We start from the raw sequence: 15,928 nt of genomic DNA, 5'->3' as shown, positions 1-15,928 counted from the left end.
GTCAGGACTGGAATTTACTTGGCCTCACTCAGAGTGAGGCCCTCTTAAGAACATCAGAGGAATGACCCAGCAGAGGAAATATGGTGATTATTTAGAACTACATACATAGATACATATATATATGTACGTATGTGTAAAATTCAAGTTTCCAAAAATCCAAATAAATGACCCGGTTAATAACCTAATCCCCGGTTTTCCCTCCCCCCCAAACGCCATCGCTGAGGCCAATGGACAACACAAATGTCCAAATATAATTAGAAACCCAAAAGGTAGTTAGATCCCCAAAGATCACAAGAAATTAACCAGGAGTCCCGCATAGGGTACAAACGCATCGCTCCTGGGCTATATGTACGCTGGAAACGAACCGCCGAAATAGAATGTTTCATAAACTCAATCCATCTTCATGTAGCAGTGGTGATGTGTACATGCTCTCAATACGAAACAGGAACCCACTTTTGACTGATGCGAATGCCTTCTTTCTCGTAGCGCGCAACAGCATCCCAGTCAACCTCAAGCTGTCCCAAGGGACCGATGCCCTTGACCTGGATCTCAGGCGGAATGCGCATCCAGTCCGCAGACCTGGCAATGGATTCTTCGTCCCAAGGTTCATAAAACTTCTCCAAGAAAGCAGCCTCCTCGGCCTCGTCTGGAGGAGTTAGACTAGCAAAGGCAGCCCAGTCATCATCGACCGGAGTAGCTTCATTGATATCGAAGTCCTCGAGCGAATCATAGCCCAGGTGAGGCAGATCCTTGCTTGCGAGGTTTGAAAATGTATCATGGATCGTGTCAAGCGAGGTGGGACACTCCGCCCAGGGATCCTTTGTGTCGCTATCCTCTAGTTTGGTAATAGCATCCTTCTTTCCGTCCTTGTCAGCAGGCTTCGTTGCCTTAACAGAGGACAACTGCGGAGTGAGCAGCTGAGTTGGTGCTGCAGCAGGAGACGCGGTCTTGGCTCCGAATTGGCTAGTGACCCTGGCCATGGGCGTGTTGTTGGCAAGGAGAGGGGTGGCAATACTTTGTTTTGCGGGAGAAGCTGCTGCACTAAGCTTGGTGGATGGTGGCACCGGTCCGAGTGTGGTCACCTGCTGGGTTTCCGGACTATCATTGGGGTTCAACCCAAGACCCATCGAGATGCTTTCATGGTAATATTTGAGATAATCCCCAATCGCCTCTTCCTCCTCGGGTTGATGGCTTTCTTCGACGTGCTTGTCCAAAACAGCTTGCGTGGCGAATCCTTGGTAATGGTGTTGACACTCGACCACACTGCATTTGAAAGCACCTGCCATAGCTGCAGCATTGGATGTGGCATCCGCCACCGCTTTGTTATATTTGGCCGTTGCGCCAGGAGCTGCAGTTGCTTGAACCGGGGATGACGCCACGCCATGAGACTGCTTTCGCTTTTTGGGAGGAGGCAGTTTAAGATTCTCGGGGGCAAGTCCGCCCGGCGCATACTGAGGGACGCCCCTGGGAGACGGAGCCGCGAAAGGTGCAGCTGGGGCATTTGCAACAGACTGGCTAGAGGCGCGCCGAGCTCGTTGTAGGGCTTCTTCCTGTGCCTGCAACTGCTCCAAGTTGGTCGCGTTCAGTGCCGGCATGTTGCCTTGGATTGCCTGGGTGTTGGAGCTAGGAGGTTGGGAGGCGTTAGGACGTCCTTGTTGCATGCGAGAAATCATCACTGCGAACAACTTCCGTATAAAAAGTATTGCACCAGTGAGGTAATCGGAAGTAACCGTGAAATGTTCGTTTACAACCCAATCCTGCGAGGACTTGAACTGCCTCATCAATTGGATACGCTAAGTGAGATCAGATTAGTAAACAAACGCCTATCCATGGATATTACCAAAGGAGAGCTTACCATGGCGAGAAGATTCTTCACATTCTTCTCCTGGCCTTGCATCTTCGCGAACCATTGTACAAGGACATCCAGCCGGCCGAGAACATCCAACGCTTCGCGCAGTTGCTTCGTCATGGCGGCCTTCTGCTCTGGCGAGGCAGGTATAGGCTTTGTGGGTGGAGCGTTCTTGGCGATGTCATTATAAACCTCCATAACTTGCTGTGGTAGGTTCCTGTTCCATGCCTCTTCGGCGGCAACTCTGCTGAGTACCTGACCCCGACCTTGAGACTGTTGCCTCCGCATGTGGGCCTCAACCTGAAGTCGCTGCTGGGGAGTCATTTGTGCAAGCTGTTCCGGTGTGAAAGGAAGACCTGGCCGTTGGGGGGTCGTCCCTGGGGCGCCTGGAACTGCCACAGGCTGGCTCATCTGGGGTGTAGCTGCAGCTCGGGCTTCAGTTGTATCATCTGTGCTAGGTCGCTTCTTTGAGGCCTGTTTCCCGGAAGCACCCTTAGCACCTTTGGTCGCAGCTCCAGCTTGGGGCTTTACGTTTGCCGCTTGGGGGGTCGATTGCGGGGCTTGGGGATGCTGTTGCTTAATTTGCGGGACAGGCTGTGCTGCAGGAACCGGAGGTTGCGCTGCTGGTTGGTTTGGCTGGCCAGGCTGCGTGTTTCCTTCAAGTTGCATTGCTCGGTTCTGTGCAGCCTGCATCATCTGCTTTTGGCGGTTTCGGTACAGAATCTCCCGAATCTGCTCATCGGTGAAATTTGACGCCTGGTGTCCGAGCTTTTGGCGAGCCATTTGGATGTCTTGGGCGGAAATTGGCCGCATGGCTGCCATGTTCATAGCAGTGGGTTGTTGGCCGGGGGGGAAGCCTGCTGCATTCGTAAACGGAGCCTGGGTACTTTGGAGTGGAGTTGCCGCCGGACCCTGGCCATTCTGGTTGGCTTGGTTTGCGGAAGCTGAGAGCAGCTGACCAAGATGAAGCTTCTGAAGCATCATGAGGCGCGGGAGGTCATTGGGACTTGCAACTTGAGGGTTCGAATTCGCCCATTGCTTGAGCTGGCCCCATGATTTGATGTTGCTGGGAACTTGCATCGAGGCGCCATTCATATTCAGAATAGACGGTGGGAAAGTCACGCGGTCCATTTGCTTGCCCTGCTCAGGAGTCATCTCCACACCATTGTTTTGCTGCCGCAGCATTTGGAGCTTATAAAGCTCATTCTGGCGTTGTTGACGTTGCTGCTGAGTCATTTGCTGGCCTTGGGGCATTCCTCCTGAGCTCAAATCCTGCGGGCCACTCATCGAGCCTCTCATCATAGCGTTGCCCATCTGGTTATTCATCATTGGTTGGGCTTGGCCTGGTTGAGGTTGCGGCTGCTGGCCGGGGTTGGCTCGGGCCATGTTGTTGAGAGCCGCACGGCGTTGCTGCATGATAAAAGCCCGAGCTTGTTCAGGAGGCATGCGAGCGAGTTGTTCCTGGATGTGAGGCGGGATATTGGAAGGAATTTGGGGTTGACCTTGCATCGCAGCCTGTCCTGCAACGCCAGCCGGATGCGGGCCCATGTTCGCAGGTCGGGACGGTGGTCGGGCTTGAGCGGGCACCTGGACCGGGGACATCTGACCCGCGGCCATGGGTTGATTCAGCATTGGCATGACGGGGCTCTGTCCGTTCAGTTGCGGCTGTGGTTGGGGGGTCACTTGGCCACCGTGGCCCGACATCGCCATCTGAGCCTTCTGGGCCGCTTGAGCACGTGCCTGGGCTTGGGCTTGAGCCTGAGACTGTTGTGCCTGAAACTGCATTCGGTCCTGAGGAGTATTGGACCCACCCTGCAGATGCTGCTGGGCAAGGAACTGGGCCTGGGCGTTTGTATTATTGGCGTTCAGATTCGCCTGGCCATTCTGGCCCATTTGCTGTGGAAACATGTTGTTGTTATTATTATTCGGAAATGGGGCCTGGTTCATTTGGGAAGAGCTAGCGGGAACGACTAGCTGACCAGCCTCCTGGGAGCGCAGGCCATCTGCTTGCTGTCCTTGGATGTTTTCCACATTGCCAATGAAGTTTGGGGGTTCCATTGTCTGGCCAGGATTTCCGGGAAATGCAGAATTGCGTTGAAGATTTAACATGTTTTGAAGCATCTGTCGCTGGTGTTGAGAATTCATCATCGGGTCGCCCATCATGTTACCATTGGTATCGACCCCAGCACTTGGCGCGCGTCCTCCCATTTCCAGACGAGCGCGGCGATGGCGTCTGATCTGGTTGAGGGCCTGGGAGCGGAAAAAATAGGTCATTGGCTCAAGGTTTTTCCGTGCCAGGTATTGCCGCTGCTCGGGCGTCATGTTTGACAGGTTCAATTTGATCTTCTCCATATCTTCCGGGTTGGTTTTATTCAACATCTCGTTTGCCAGTCGAGAAACATGGTCAAGATCTTGGGCTGAAAGCGTGCTGAGGTCGTCGACCATCGGAATCCCATTTCCAGGGCGCTGTTGGGTTCGCTGTTGTTGTTGTTGCTGCTGCTGCTGCTGCTGCTGCTGCTGTTGTTGCTGTTGCTGTTGTTGTTGCTGCTGCTGTTGGAGCATCGCTTGCGACTGCTGTTGCTGTCGCTGCTGCATTGCTGCCTGTTGGTTCTGCCCATTCATTCCCATTGCCATCTGCTGCTGGCCAGAAACCGGGGACGTTTGCATGCTCTGATTGATGTGCTGCGGGAAAGCGCCCGGGATTTGATTTTGACCAGCGCCCGTCTGGGGCATCATTCCACTTTGGTAAGCGACCGCGGCCTGTCTCTCTCGGGTGTTTCTGATGTGGAGAAGCTTCTCGGTACATTCCTTTTCGTATTCGATCTTCTCGTTGGCTTTGGTGAATGCTTTTAATTCGAAACTCATGGCCGCCTGGGCCGCTTGGTGGAGATCGATGCGAGGTTGGATCAAACGGAGGGAGGTAATCCTAATTCACGTAGAGGTTAGACCAGATAAAAATCAAAGCGCAAAGCCAGTTTTCGCAGGCAGAAAATTATGCAACTTACATTTGATAAACATTTGTTGCCCGAGTCTTGATTAGAACTTCTGCCTTCCAACCTCCAAATGGTCCTTGGTTTTGCAACATCTGCGCAACATAGGTCATCATAGCTTGCACACTATCATTCTTTGGGACCTGCATGTTTGCGTTCATCCTCATCGCAGTATTTGGGGCTGGCCGGCCAGGCCCCGCGCCTGGGTTGGGGAACTCTCCGGGATTCATAGCGGACACCCCATCAATGGGGGATCAATGGGCAATCCGCGGAAAAGGTTTCTTGAAGGTTGGCATTCGCTGGAGTACCATGCGCAACTGTGAAGATGGTCGCAAGATTAGTGATGAAGACGTAAGGAAGGAAGTTCAACACAAGTTGATCAGCGGGAGGGAAAAAAAGGTAAGCAGGTGCTGGTGTGGAACCGTGAGTCGAGTCGATCAGAAAGGGTGGGGATGGAGGGTGGGAAATAGACGAAACGGAGGACAGAAGGGCGAGGGAACCAACACCAACACAAGACCAACACAACGGGGGAAAGCCAGGCGTTCGGGCACCAGCGTCAGATGAATTCAATTCGCTGACCAGCACCTGATTGTGGCTTGGAGCGAATAAGAGCAATTGTAGGGTGGATTGGATCCGTGACAGGGATCGTGCAGCTTTCAAAGTTGCACCGGACTTCAGTTGCTGTCCTCTCTGCACAATGGCAAGAAGATTTTGGGGGGAGAGAAAAAGAACAAGAGGTACTTACGGAGTACTGAAAATCAGAATAAACAGATAAACACTTGAGACAAAGAGACGGGGTGCACAGATCTTGTTGAACTGGAGGGAACCTGGGAAGAAGGCAAAGAATGAAGTGGCGGTCGAGTAAAAGAATATTATTATGTATGGATCTTTTTAAAGATATTATTAAATGAATGAGAAGTGACAAAAATGAAATCAAAGGACTATGTTTAATTAAACCATCATCCCATTGAAGGTTTTTTGATTTTAAGATGAAGAATAATGAATTGGTATCTGGGAATGAATGAATGAATGGGGGGCGCGTATCAATAGGCTGGTATCTATTCGTATTGTGATGTTACTAGTACTATTTGGGAAGGGGGGGATCACCTGGGCACCAGGATAGCTCAGTGGTACTTCTATTGTACTTCTATGTTTGCCTGGGTTTCCGTTACTTGGCTAAGTACCCCTAGGGTAGTTACTCTGTACTGTATCTTGTTTATTACATGTACTACAAATACATTACTGTAAATCCTGACGATCCCTCCGGCCGTTATTTAATTATCGGTACCTGAAAGCTCAAAACACGTCGTCATCATGGTGTGGATCTTAAATAATACCCGATATTCATGTGTTAAAGAGGATGGTATATAAGAGTATGTAACTATATCTTTTGTACATAATAATATCCATATGTATGACAATTGGAAGAAATAGTTTTTTATTATCCTATAAATATTTTACCCAGAAGCAAAAAAAAAAAAAAAAAAAAAAAGAAATTAATGAGGGAAAATCGGTTCTCTCAAAGATCGACAAGGCGTTCTGGCCCTGACCTGATCCGGAGAAACCAATTGGTCAAAAATCCAGAAACAACTGCCAGGAGGCTGCAGCTGGGTACCAGGTACTCCACTATACACTTGCGCACACGACAATAGCCAAGTCCGTACGTACTACCCATTCACGGGTACAAAGTCCTCCAGTTGACACAGTTAGTCAGAGCTTAAGTCAGCCACTCTCCTGGCCCCGAAACGTCAACCCCCATGGCCTGTTCTATATATACACTACTACCTTTCCAACAACTTTCAACATCCGGTCGCTTCTTTAATTTGCGCCCTGGATATCTAGCCATGAACAACGACTGAAAGTTCCTTTTTTTTTCCCCCTCTTGGTTTTCGCTGTTTCTCCAGCATGTTCTCCGTATCTGTGTCGCCCATCTCGGTGGGCTCAAACGTCTTTTTCGCATTTGCCTTGTTCATCATCTCCGCACTTGTGTTACTTCTCCTGCGACGGTTTCTCACTCTCCGCGCCACCCCTGCGTATTTAAGTGTCCCTATATTTCTGGCTCTGGCTCTGCCCGCCAGTGTTGTGCTCCTTGTCCCTATTGACTTGGCGTCAAGTTCGCGAGATGGATCTGGCCCCAAAGCAATCTGGCTGCCGGAGCGAATAGTTCTGGTATGCTGGCGCATTGCCTACTGGCTAATCTTCGTTCTCACCTGGTAAGTGCCCCGCGTTCATCGAATTAACCAAGGACTGTCACTGATTCTTGTCTCTCTTGCAGGGTTATCCTCCCATTACTCGGTGAATATGTCGACTCCGGCTACCGTGAGCCAAAAGGCCGACTTATGTACTCTCTTCGATCGAATGCCCAATACCAGTTAATTGTCCTGGGATGTGCTCTGGTGGGGTTGATATACGTTTCGATCTCAAATGGGTTCGAATTCACTTCCATCAAAGGTCTCCTCATGGCATTGGCATATGTGTGGGGTCTCGTCCTTGCCATTTATCTCATGGGTCACGGTCTGGTTTCGATCCCCCGCAATCTGCTCCGAAACTCCAATGTCAGCGGTCGGCTTCGCAGACTCCAGGCACATGCGCCCAAGGTGCACGATCGCTTGATGGACTCGGTCAATGAGTTAGCGAATCTCAATGGGCAGGTTTCACAGCTACAGCGCCGTAAGACCGGCACTGCTCGTGACTTCCAGGAATGGATTGAAGAGCTTCGGGAAGGCCACGGTCAACCCGACGTGCGGGCCCCGATCCTCGAGTCACCCGATACATCCGCCACGATACCTTCTGTCATCACGGAACGCTATCTAGCCGACCTTACACGGCGGCTTCAGCGGGCTCGGCATATGAAGGCCCGATTTGTGGATGAGTGGGATCGTTTAGTCCAGTTATCAGCCGATCTCCAAGCCATCATCAATTCTGCAGCTTCAAGGAAGCTCGAATTCCCACCGGCCCCACGTCGATCATCCTGCATCCCTCGTGTGAGACTGCTCACCCCGTACATGCGATATCAGCTGTATGCCAACGTCATTCCCTCGGTCAGGCTGGTATTTGGCGCGTTCTTTGCAGTGGTATCGGTCTGCATTGTTTGGTCGGAAATGATCAAGTCTTTGGCACCCCATCTCTCCACGGTGAGTTTGACTGTGGTCCCCAATTGGAAAAACCATCCAGTTGGCTTCGGTGGTCAGCTCACAGCATCTGCCTGGCTATTATATATGTGTTCAGCGGCTCTCGTTGGTGTCAGTGATGTTAAGGTATGGGGAAACCGCGCGCTTGTTCGTCGTAATACATATGGCGAAAGTGCCTGCTGGTACGCTGGTCTCGTGGCTCGGCTGACCGTACCAATTGCGTACAACTTTTTGACCTTCTTGCCAAAAGAGTTCCGGCGAACTACCACTTTCTACGAATTCCTTGGTAAACTCATCAACCTGACGCCGCTCGGGAAATGGTTTGACTTCATCTTCCCTATCTTTATTCTCCTGCCCATCTGCGCAACACTATTCAACCTATATGGGCGTATCAAAAATATCTTTGGATGCGGCCTTGCAGAGGATGATGATATCCACGACGTTGAAAACAACCCTGCCGGGTATGGCATGGGTGGCTGGCGTGAGGGTCGTGACCTCATTGAACGGGAATTAAATGGCTTCGGCTCTCTGGCAGTGTCCTCCCGTGGTAGCCGTTCAACGTGGGCGTCAGATCGTGACGATGAAGGTTCCCCCGGGTCATCCAGACTACGGGTCCCAGTTGCAGAGAGCTCTCAACCTGCCCAGAGGACAGTGGTTGCGCCTACTATTGTAGAAGGCGAGGATGAGGAAGATGAGAACTTCTTCCAGTCCTTTGCGCATCGCGTCAGGAACACATTTGATACTACCAGCACTCCTCGGTGGTTCCAGGGTGAGCCATTCCGACTTCCACGCTGGATGTCGGGAGATGACAATACCACAGAAGAAGGTTCGGCGCTATTTGGAGGTCGGGCTGTGCCTGGTCGTCTGCGCCTAGGTTGAACACTTGCGATGTTTAAATCTCTTCGACTGCTGGACAGTGTAATATACCGTTTTGCTTGTACATATCAATTGGTTTTTTTTTCTCGATTGCTTGGTTACACTAGTTCGAATTGAATTTTTTATAGAAGATAAAAAGCCACCCGACAAATTGGCTCTCCGTCTAATATCAGAAACAAAAGATCAAAAATTCAAAAAGAAGTGCCCTCGTCCAGGATCGAACTGGAGACCTTCGGATATCAATCTTGTTACCAAGAATGTCATATTTAAAGGATATGAGACCGACGTCATGACCAAACTAGACCACGAAGGCAACCACTGAGCCAGTTGGCTTGTGATGACATAACATTGTCCTTATAACTATTTTATATGAATATGCCTAGTTCTGCGGACCCGGGGAAGAGGCACGTAATATAAAGTTACCTAGGTAATAACGAGTTGGTTAGTTATACAAAAGTTGCTAGTTGGTTATTTAGATGAACAAGTATATTATATTTAGGAGTCATGGTATCTTGATCCCTATTCTCTTTAGGGTTAGGGCCTCTATGATGAATACTACTTGAATAATAGTAGTAGTAGTAGTAAGGCTTATCCTCTCACGTATCTTTAAAGACTCCTGATAAAATACCAACATTTCGATTCAGCTGGACTTCGATTCAGCAGGACCTTACGGTCGAGAACGAGGGCCTACCGATGTATCTTTTGTATGCTTTTCTCATACGAAAGATACATAGTTACATAGAGACCCCCAAATTTATACCTAACCTGTTAATTGGTCGTGTTCGACCCACTCCACTATATGAGAGAGGCAAAAAGAGATGCCCTCGTCCAGGATCGAACTGGAGACCTTCGGATGTCAATCTTGTTACCAAGAATGTCATATGAAAGGATATGAGACCGACGTCATGACCAAACTAGACCACGAAGGCTACCACTAAGCCACTTGGGCTAGTGATGGGGGTATTTCAGAATAAATGACACTACAAACCAAAACAGTCTGTGCATTAGCTAAACCGCAAATAGACGATCAATATTATTTTCAAATTTAAACCATTTTTATAAGATATTTACTGGTTACATTAGTTATCTCAAGCATACTATCCCCGAGATCTGTGGTGATCAACCGAGTTACTGATTATTTATGTGGTGTATCATGGCATCCATCAGAATATCCACAAGTATATATTGTACGGTGTTGGGGAAAATTATACACTTTTTTAAAAAGATATATGTAAGATTTACTCCTGCTCTTTGCAACAAGCAGTGTATAATATAGGTGAGCTGAACAAGAAAGTGTGCACGCTCCTGATAATCTAGTTATCAAGGCTCTTACTCCCACGGTGTATTTATACCGCCATAAGCATTACTCCAACCCAACACACCTAAATATGTTTTAGACTATAGAGCCCGATGTATGATAATGAATATAGTCAGTCTAGCGAATGAGCTCTCGCAACCATCTATCCCTAGCTGCGAACACAACTGGTTGCCATACGATATCCTCGTGTATCCGGTCCTAATTCAAATCGAAATAACAAGGCCATTAGTTCGATCAAAAGAGCCAGCTTGCAACAGGTCATAGTAGTTAGGTTTGTAGCGAGCCTAGAAAGCCATATTGTTCAAAGTTTGATCTCATTCTTCCCGCTCTTGTATTGCTTGCTCGTAGTCACCTACCTCTATAACAGGGCTTCATTTAAAATGCACAAGCTATAACCATATAGTAAAAATACCTTCATACTTAGCTAGTTGGCATCATAGACCTAGACAGAAACAAACTGGCGTACTAGATGTTCGATACCCATACCCACCTATATAGGACTAATGATTTGTGGCCACGATATATATATAACTGATAATTCTATACTAATTCAAGGTCCCCTTAGCTATCAAATGATATGATACACGCAAACATAATCTAGTGCGTCCCTACAGATAGGGAGACTAGGATCTTTGGTGATACTAACATATTAACATATACAGTGGGCATGTTTCCTTTCCGCTTTATGCGCTCATTTATTGCACCTAGAGCTGAAAGGAGCCATGCTCCATCCTCTATCCCTAGCAACTGTCTCTCAGCGAGATATGTAAATCGGACAACCTTTTTAGATCTTGTCGGTCGTCCACTGTTATATCGCTATCTTCCCACTCCCCTCAACAGCATTACATATAGCCGTCTAGAAAGGCTTCTTTGTCACCGTAGTAGGGTTTTTTTGGAGGGTTTCTTTTTTGCGTAGAACCCAGAAGAAGAGCAAATACTGCAGTGAACCGACTTCGCTCAACACTGGCACGCCGAGAGAGAGAGGGATATATATATATATGTATATATATTCACACCCATCGAAGTACTTACATGGACATGGCCTACAGAATACACAGTGAATGAGCAATACCATAGCAAGGAAATGGCATGGAGTGACACCAAAAATTAACTCCATATCTTCTGCATGATACGAAGATCAATTAATCATTCAAGTGAAGTCTGATATTAGGGCAAAGTTGACTAGGTAACATTGAGATAAATTTAAATAAGGTTAGTTTCATCTGTGGATGCAACCTTCCAAGGTTGGATACATACAGGCAGTTAAACATAAACAATGTATAGTACACCGAAAAGGCTAGGTACACATATGTATCCTATAAGATGTTTTGTATAGCGGTTGTTATATATGAAGCTGCCATCAACCATATCTCTCGAGTGAATAAGGTCGACGCTTGGGTCAATTAACCTACCTATATAGGTAGGTACATTCAACCTCGGAAAAGCCACACTCCGCTCCATAGTGTTACGTGTCTACTCAACAACCCGAGAGCTCTTACCATCAATACTCGAGATATAGTAGTAATAAATACAAAGTTGACATGTGGGTATTTCCATACAACCCAGTTCCTCGGTATATGCCACTCGCCCCCTCCTGGGTTCAATCGCCGTTCTTTCTACGACATTCTTCATCCAACTTAGGACTCTCAATAGCCCAAAAATGGGCGCATTCCCACCCCGGCCTACAGCCCATTAATAGGCGCCCATCAAAGCCCATCAAATGACAATTTATATGCACAAATACAGTCTTAGCACGTATAGAGTAGATGATTAATGGCTATATCTTCCGTATATACCAACCTACCTAGGTATATATTTAGTATCATCATATTATCATAGTAAGAAATAGGTAGGAATTCAGTAGATATTATGCTGATTTAAATATTATAATGCCAGATTTTATACAAAATCACCTCAAAAATATCCAACTTGACCACGAATCCGTAGCCAGGAGGATCACTAAGTATTAGCTCAAAGATATATATATCGGGTCTATACCTAGGTATAAATTATAGTAGCACTAATAGTACCTCCTTACTATGTAATTCCCTGCCCAAAATAAATACCGCTTGTAAAAAGTAAAAAAAGTAAAGCTTTATGAAAATCAACTCTATATCTTCCAACCGACCTTTCTCTTAATCTCTGCTTCTTCTCTCCTTTATGCTTCGAAGGGTCATACAACTTCATAAATCACTCAGATGGTAGTTTGAATACCTAAAAAAAACGAGAGAAAATTGCATTAATTATATAGCTACGATAAATTGGCATGTTTGTATTGGCTACGGCCCATTATAAGCCCAGAATGAAGGCCCATGGGGCTCATTCGGGCCCACGGCCCACCAATGGGCCCGAAGATAGGGCCCCAAACCCAGCCCATTTGGTGGGTTGGGTTGGGTTGGACTATGGGCTTTTGGGCTATTGAGAGGTCAAATCCAACTAGTCTCGACCATTATGGGGCTCCATATATATTACCAGAGCTCAATAATAGCTGTACCAAGGCCAACCACAACACCGTAAAGTTTACCACAATAGCAAGCACACCTTTACCTAGGCAACCTTACGCTTTCGAGAGGATCCACACCTGGGATGCGAATCCAAGACGTCTCAGACCCCCGCCGGCAAGCACAACATGTCAACCCGGTGTCTCTTCGTGTATATGGTCAGAATCACCCGGGATCTGTATTATTACATGACGTGTACCTCGACACGGTCTAGGAAAAATAGGTAACTAGTGTATGTGGCGGAACTAGGCAACTATAAGATGGTCATTCGATGTGTCAACCTACTTAATATAGTTGAGTATGTTTAGTCACTAGTACTGTAGGTAGACCTTCCAAAGGAACGGTCGATGACAAATCACGAGGTATTTAGGCAATAGGCAAATGGCATTCGCAGTGTTTATCATCGTATGATAAAAAAGGACATCCAGTTGTTTGTAGGTGGATATGTTGTCTGGTATGTAAAAAAAACATAAAAAGAAATGCCCTCGTCCAGGATCGAACTGGAGACCTTCGGATGTCAATCTTGTTACCAAGAATGTCATATTTAAAGGATATGAGACCGACGTCATGACCAAACTAGACCACGAAGGCTACCACTGAGCCACTTGAGCCTGTGATAATAATATTTGGCATATATGACTACATAGTCTTTAACTAGACCATAGACGCGCTTTAATACGATTGTTAGGAGTTAACCTTGGAAGGTTACTCTTTACATTTTTTCTTCATATTAAGATAGTTTACTATACACTATGTTAATATATTACAGGATATCTTAACACATACATATGTATCAAAATAGGTGGGGAGGTGTATGACCCCGCGTTTTTGCATACGTACGCCGATCGAGGTCATATTGGGTTACTAAACACCGCAAAAGAGCCTCCATCCTACAACGAATGAGGAGCTACCTTGATGATTTACCAGAGAAGGGTACTTGAGAATCCTGAACCATGCCATGGGTGGGAAATATACCACCATATTTAGGATAGTAGTATGACAAGTAGATGTAGCAAGTCTGCCTCAGGCCTCAAGTATCGCCACACTTCCAGGCAGACTCGAGGTACACAAGGCATCCATCGGCTATCCCAACCATTTCAAATGTCGCCGTAACTCCAACAACAAAAGAATCGACTTGAAATCAGACACCCTACTAGGCAGACACACCCTTGATGGGAGTACACCAATTGCTCAATGCGATGGCAAAAAAAGTACTCTCCGCCTTATCTGTCTACTCCGGGCCACTTGGGGGCATGACTTCACCATCCACCTGTTCTCTTTTTCCCCTCCACAGAGATCCATGACTTTACTGCCCCCAACCCTCGCTCAGTCCACCTTGGGCGAGAAGTGCGCAGTATACATAGACCAGGTCGCCGACATCCTCCCCGTCCACCTACACTCCCTCCGCCATCAACTGGACCCAATTCTCACCTACCTGTCCAACACGCCCCTCGGTCCTCTCGCGCAAAAGCTACCATTCGCACCAGATAATCAGCCTATCGCTCTTTTTGCAGCTGTTACCGTCTGCCTGTTCACCGTCGTGATGAGTTGGCGCAACCCCTTAAAAATGCTACGTCGCTCGCCGAGTTATGCTCCCGCATCCAACCCACATGTTAGCGATGAGGACTTCAGTTATATCACACCTTCAGACATCGCGGACCCGCAGGTAGATGATGGAGAGCCGGATATTATTGCCCTCCGCCACCGTGGCACCATCTACCCATTGCGCTTCCGCGCATACGCGATCGACGACGGTGTTTTGACCATCGGAGACCTACGAGAGGCTGCCGCTGAGAGCACCGGAGCCGGCCACCCGGACTGTGTGAGACTGCTGTACAAGGGAAAGCTACTCAAGAACAACGCGGGTACATGCAAAGCCGAGGGACTCAAGCAGCACTCTGAGGTGCTATGCGTGGTCTCCGAAGCGGGAGCAGGCTCCCCGAGCGATGCCTCCGACGACGGACAAACCATTCCTGTAACTGCATCGGCGCCAGCACCGCCGCCGCTGCCCCGCCCCACTAGTGCAGGAGATGCATCGTCTCCTCCCACACCCCCGAGTGGAAAGAGCAAGAACTCGAGAAGGAAGAAACGCAATGGCAAGAAGCCGCCCGTCAGCGCAGAAGCCTCTGGTCCATCTCGGCCGCCACGGCCTACGTCGTCGTCAGGCCACTCAGGCGTCCCTGCCCTGCCCCCTAACCTCAAGTTGCTGCAAACGCCACTGGAGCAGGTCACTGCTTTGGCCGGATGGTTCGAGCAAGAGATGAAGCCGCTTTGCGAGGAATACATTGCGAACCCACCTAGTGACCCGAAGAAGCGGGACTATGAACATAAGAAACTGAGCGAGACGATCCTCGCACAAATCCAGTTGAAGGCGGATGGAATCGAGCCAAATGGTGATGAGGTGGCCCGCAATGCACGCCGCGCCCTCATCAAGGATACGCAGGTGGTGCTCGGTGAGCTGGATAGAATTGCATAGCTATAACATAGCTCACTAGTTGCCTATTCGGCTCCCCATTCTGTGCATATTGGGGGATTTGAAATCGGGTTACAGGCATACGTAGACATACACAACATGTATCAATCTCATACTAGTCAAGTTTCCATTTTGCCGGGACCTGTCCTCCAGCTCGGGGTGTTTCTTTGCATGGAAGGCATTGGCATATTTATGATACATCAACCTTGGGATTTACCCCAAAGACTATTTGCCGACATGTACAACTTATACACAACCTTTCTTTTTTTTTTTCTTCTTTCTTTTCTCCCTCTCTCTATCTCCCTCTCCCATTGTTTCATGTAGGTATACACTAAGTGGGGGAAGTTCAAAGGAATACTCCGTATTTTCGCCGTTACCGTCTAGATCATTTTAGCGGCATCTCGAGGTGATCAACATGGTTCAGGGGCAAAGCACGGCCCAGGACTAAGTTGCGAGAATCCTCAGAAATTTTCTTTAATTTTCTTTAATTTTCTGGTCTATTGAAGATTTCGAACAGATTATTGATTAATATGTAAGATAGACAGACATATGATGCATGTTTGGGAATATTAACAAATACCAGGGAGTACTTTGTATAACTATGTTATTAACTAGTAGATCCATGTACTCCGTACTCCGTACATAGTCCCATTCTCCATACAACTAAGAGTAATCGGACTTGGTTTAGGCTATTTCTAATGCTATTCCTAGTCTGGCGACGACTCATCTCCTTAGACCTCTCTCCCTCTTTTTTTTTTTTTCTCTATCTTGACATTCTCTTTTTCTATTG

The 15,928-nt window shown here is 47.8% G+C and overlaps 3 protein-coding genes across 3 annotated transcripts; 2 read left to right on the top strand and 1 right to left on the bottom strand.

The window, feature by feature from the left end:
* Window positions 1–431: 431 nt before the first annotated feature.
* N7516_004890 (uncharacterized protein) lies at window positions 432–5,139 on the bottom strand (the record flags this gene model as incomplete). The annotated part of the gene is made up of 3 exons (XM_057217610.1): window positions 4,855–5,139; window positions 1,856–4,775; window positions 432–1,793 (listed from the first exon to the last, which is right to left on the bottom strand). The coding sequence occupies exons 1-3, from the start codon at window positions 5,067–5,069 to the stop codon at window positions 432–434; spliced, it is 4,497 nt and encodes a 1,498-aa protein (XP_057079493.1). The 5' UTR covers window positions 5,070–5,139.
* Window positions 5,140–6,744: 1,605 nt separating this feature from the next.
* Window positions 6,745–9,784, top strand: N7516_004889 (LMBR1 domain-containing protein; the record flags this gene model as incomplete). The annotated part of the gene is made up of 4 exons (XM_057217609.1): window positions 6,745–7,052; window positions 7,115–8,844; window positions 9,062–9,132; window positions 9,665–9,784. 4 exons carry the CDS (start codon window positions 6,745–6,747, stop codon window positions 9,782–9,784), a joined length of 2,229 nt encoding a protein of 742 aa, XP_057079492.1.
* A 4,181-nt stretch (window positions 9,785–13,965) lies between these two features.
* Window positions 13,966–15,141, top strand: N7516_004888 (uncharacterized protein; the record flags this gene model as incomplete). The annotated part of the gene is made up of 1 exon (XM_057217608.1): window positions 13,966–15,141. The coding sequence occupies one exon, from the start codon at window positions 13,966–13,968 to the stop codon at window positions 15,139–15,141; it is 1,176 nt and encodes a 391-aa protein (XP_057079491.1).
* Window positions 15,142–15,928: the final 787 nt, after the last annotated feature.

Source organism: Penicillium verrucosum, assembly GCF_028828655.1.
Source record: "Penicillium verrucosum strain IBT 35672 chromosome Unknown utg000001l_segment0_segment0, whole genome shotgun sequence".
NCBI classification, from domain to species: Eukaryota; Fungi; Ascomycota; class Eurotiomycetes; order Eurotiales; family Aspergillaceae; genus Penicillium; species Penicillium verrucosum.
The sequence above is the reverse complement of the archived record's forward strand: the minus strand, read 5'-3'. Positions and strand labels throughout refer to the sequence as shown.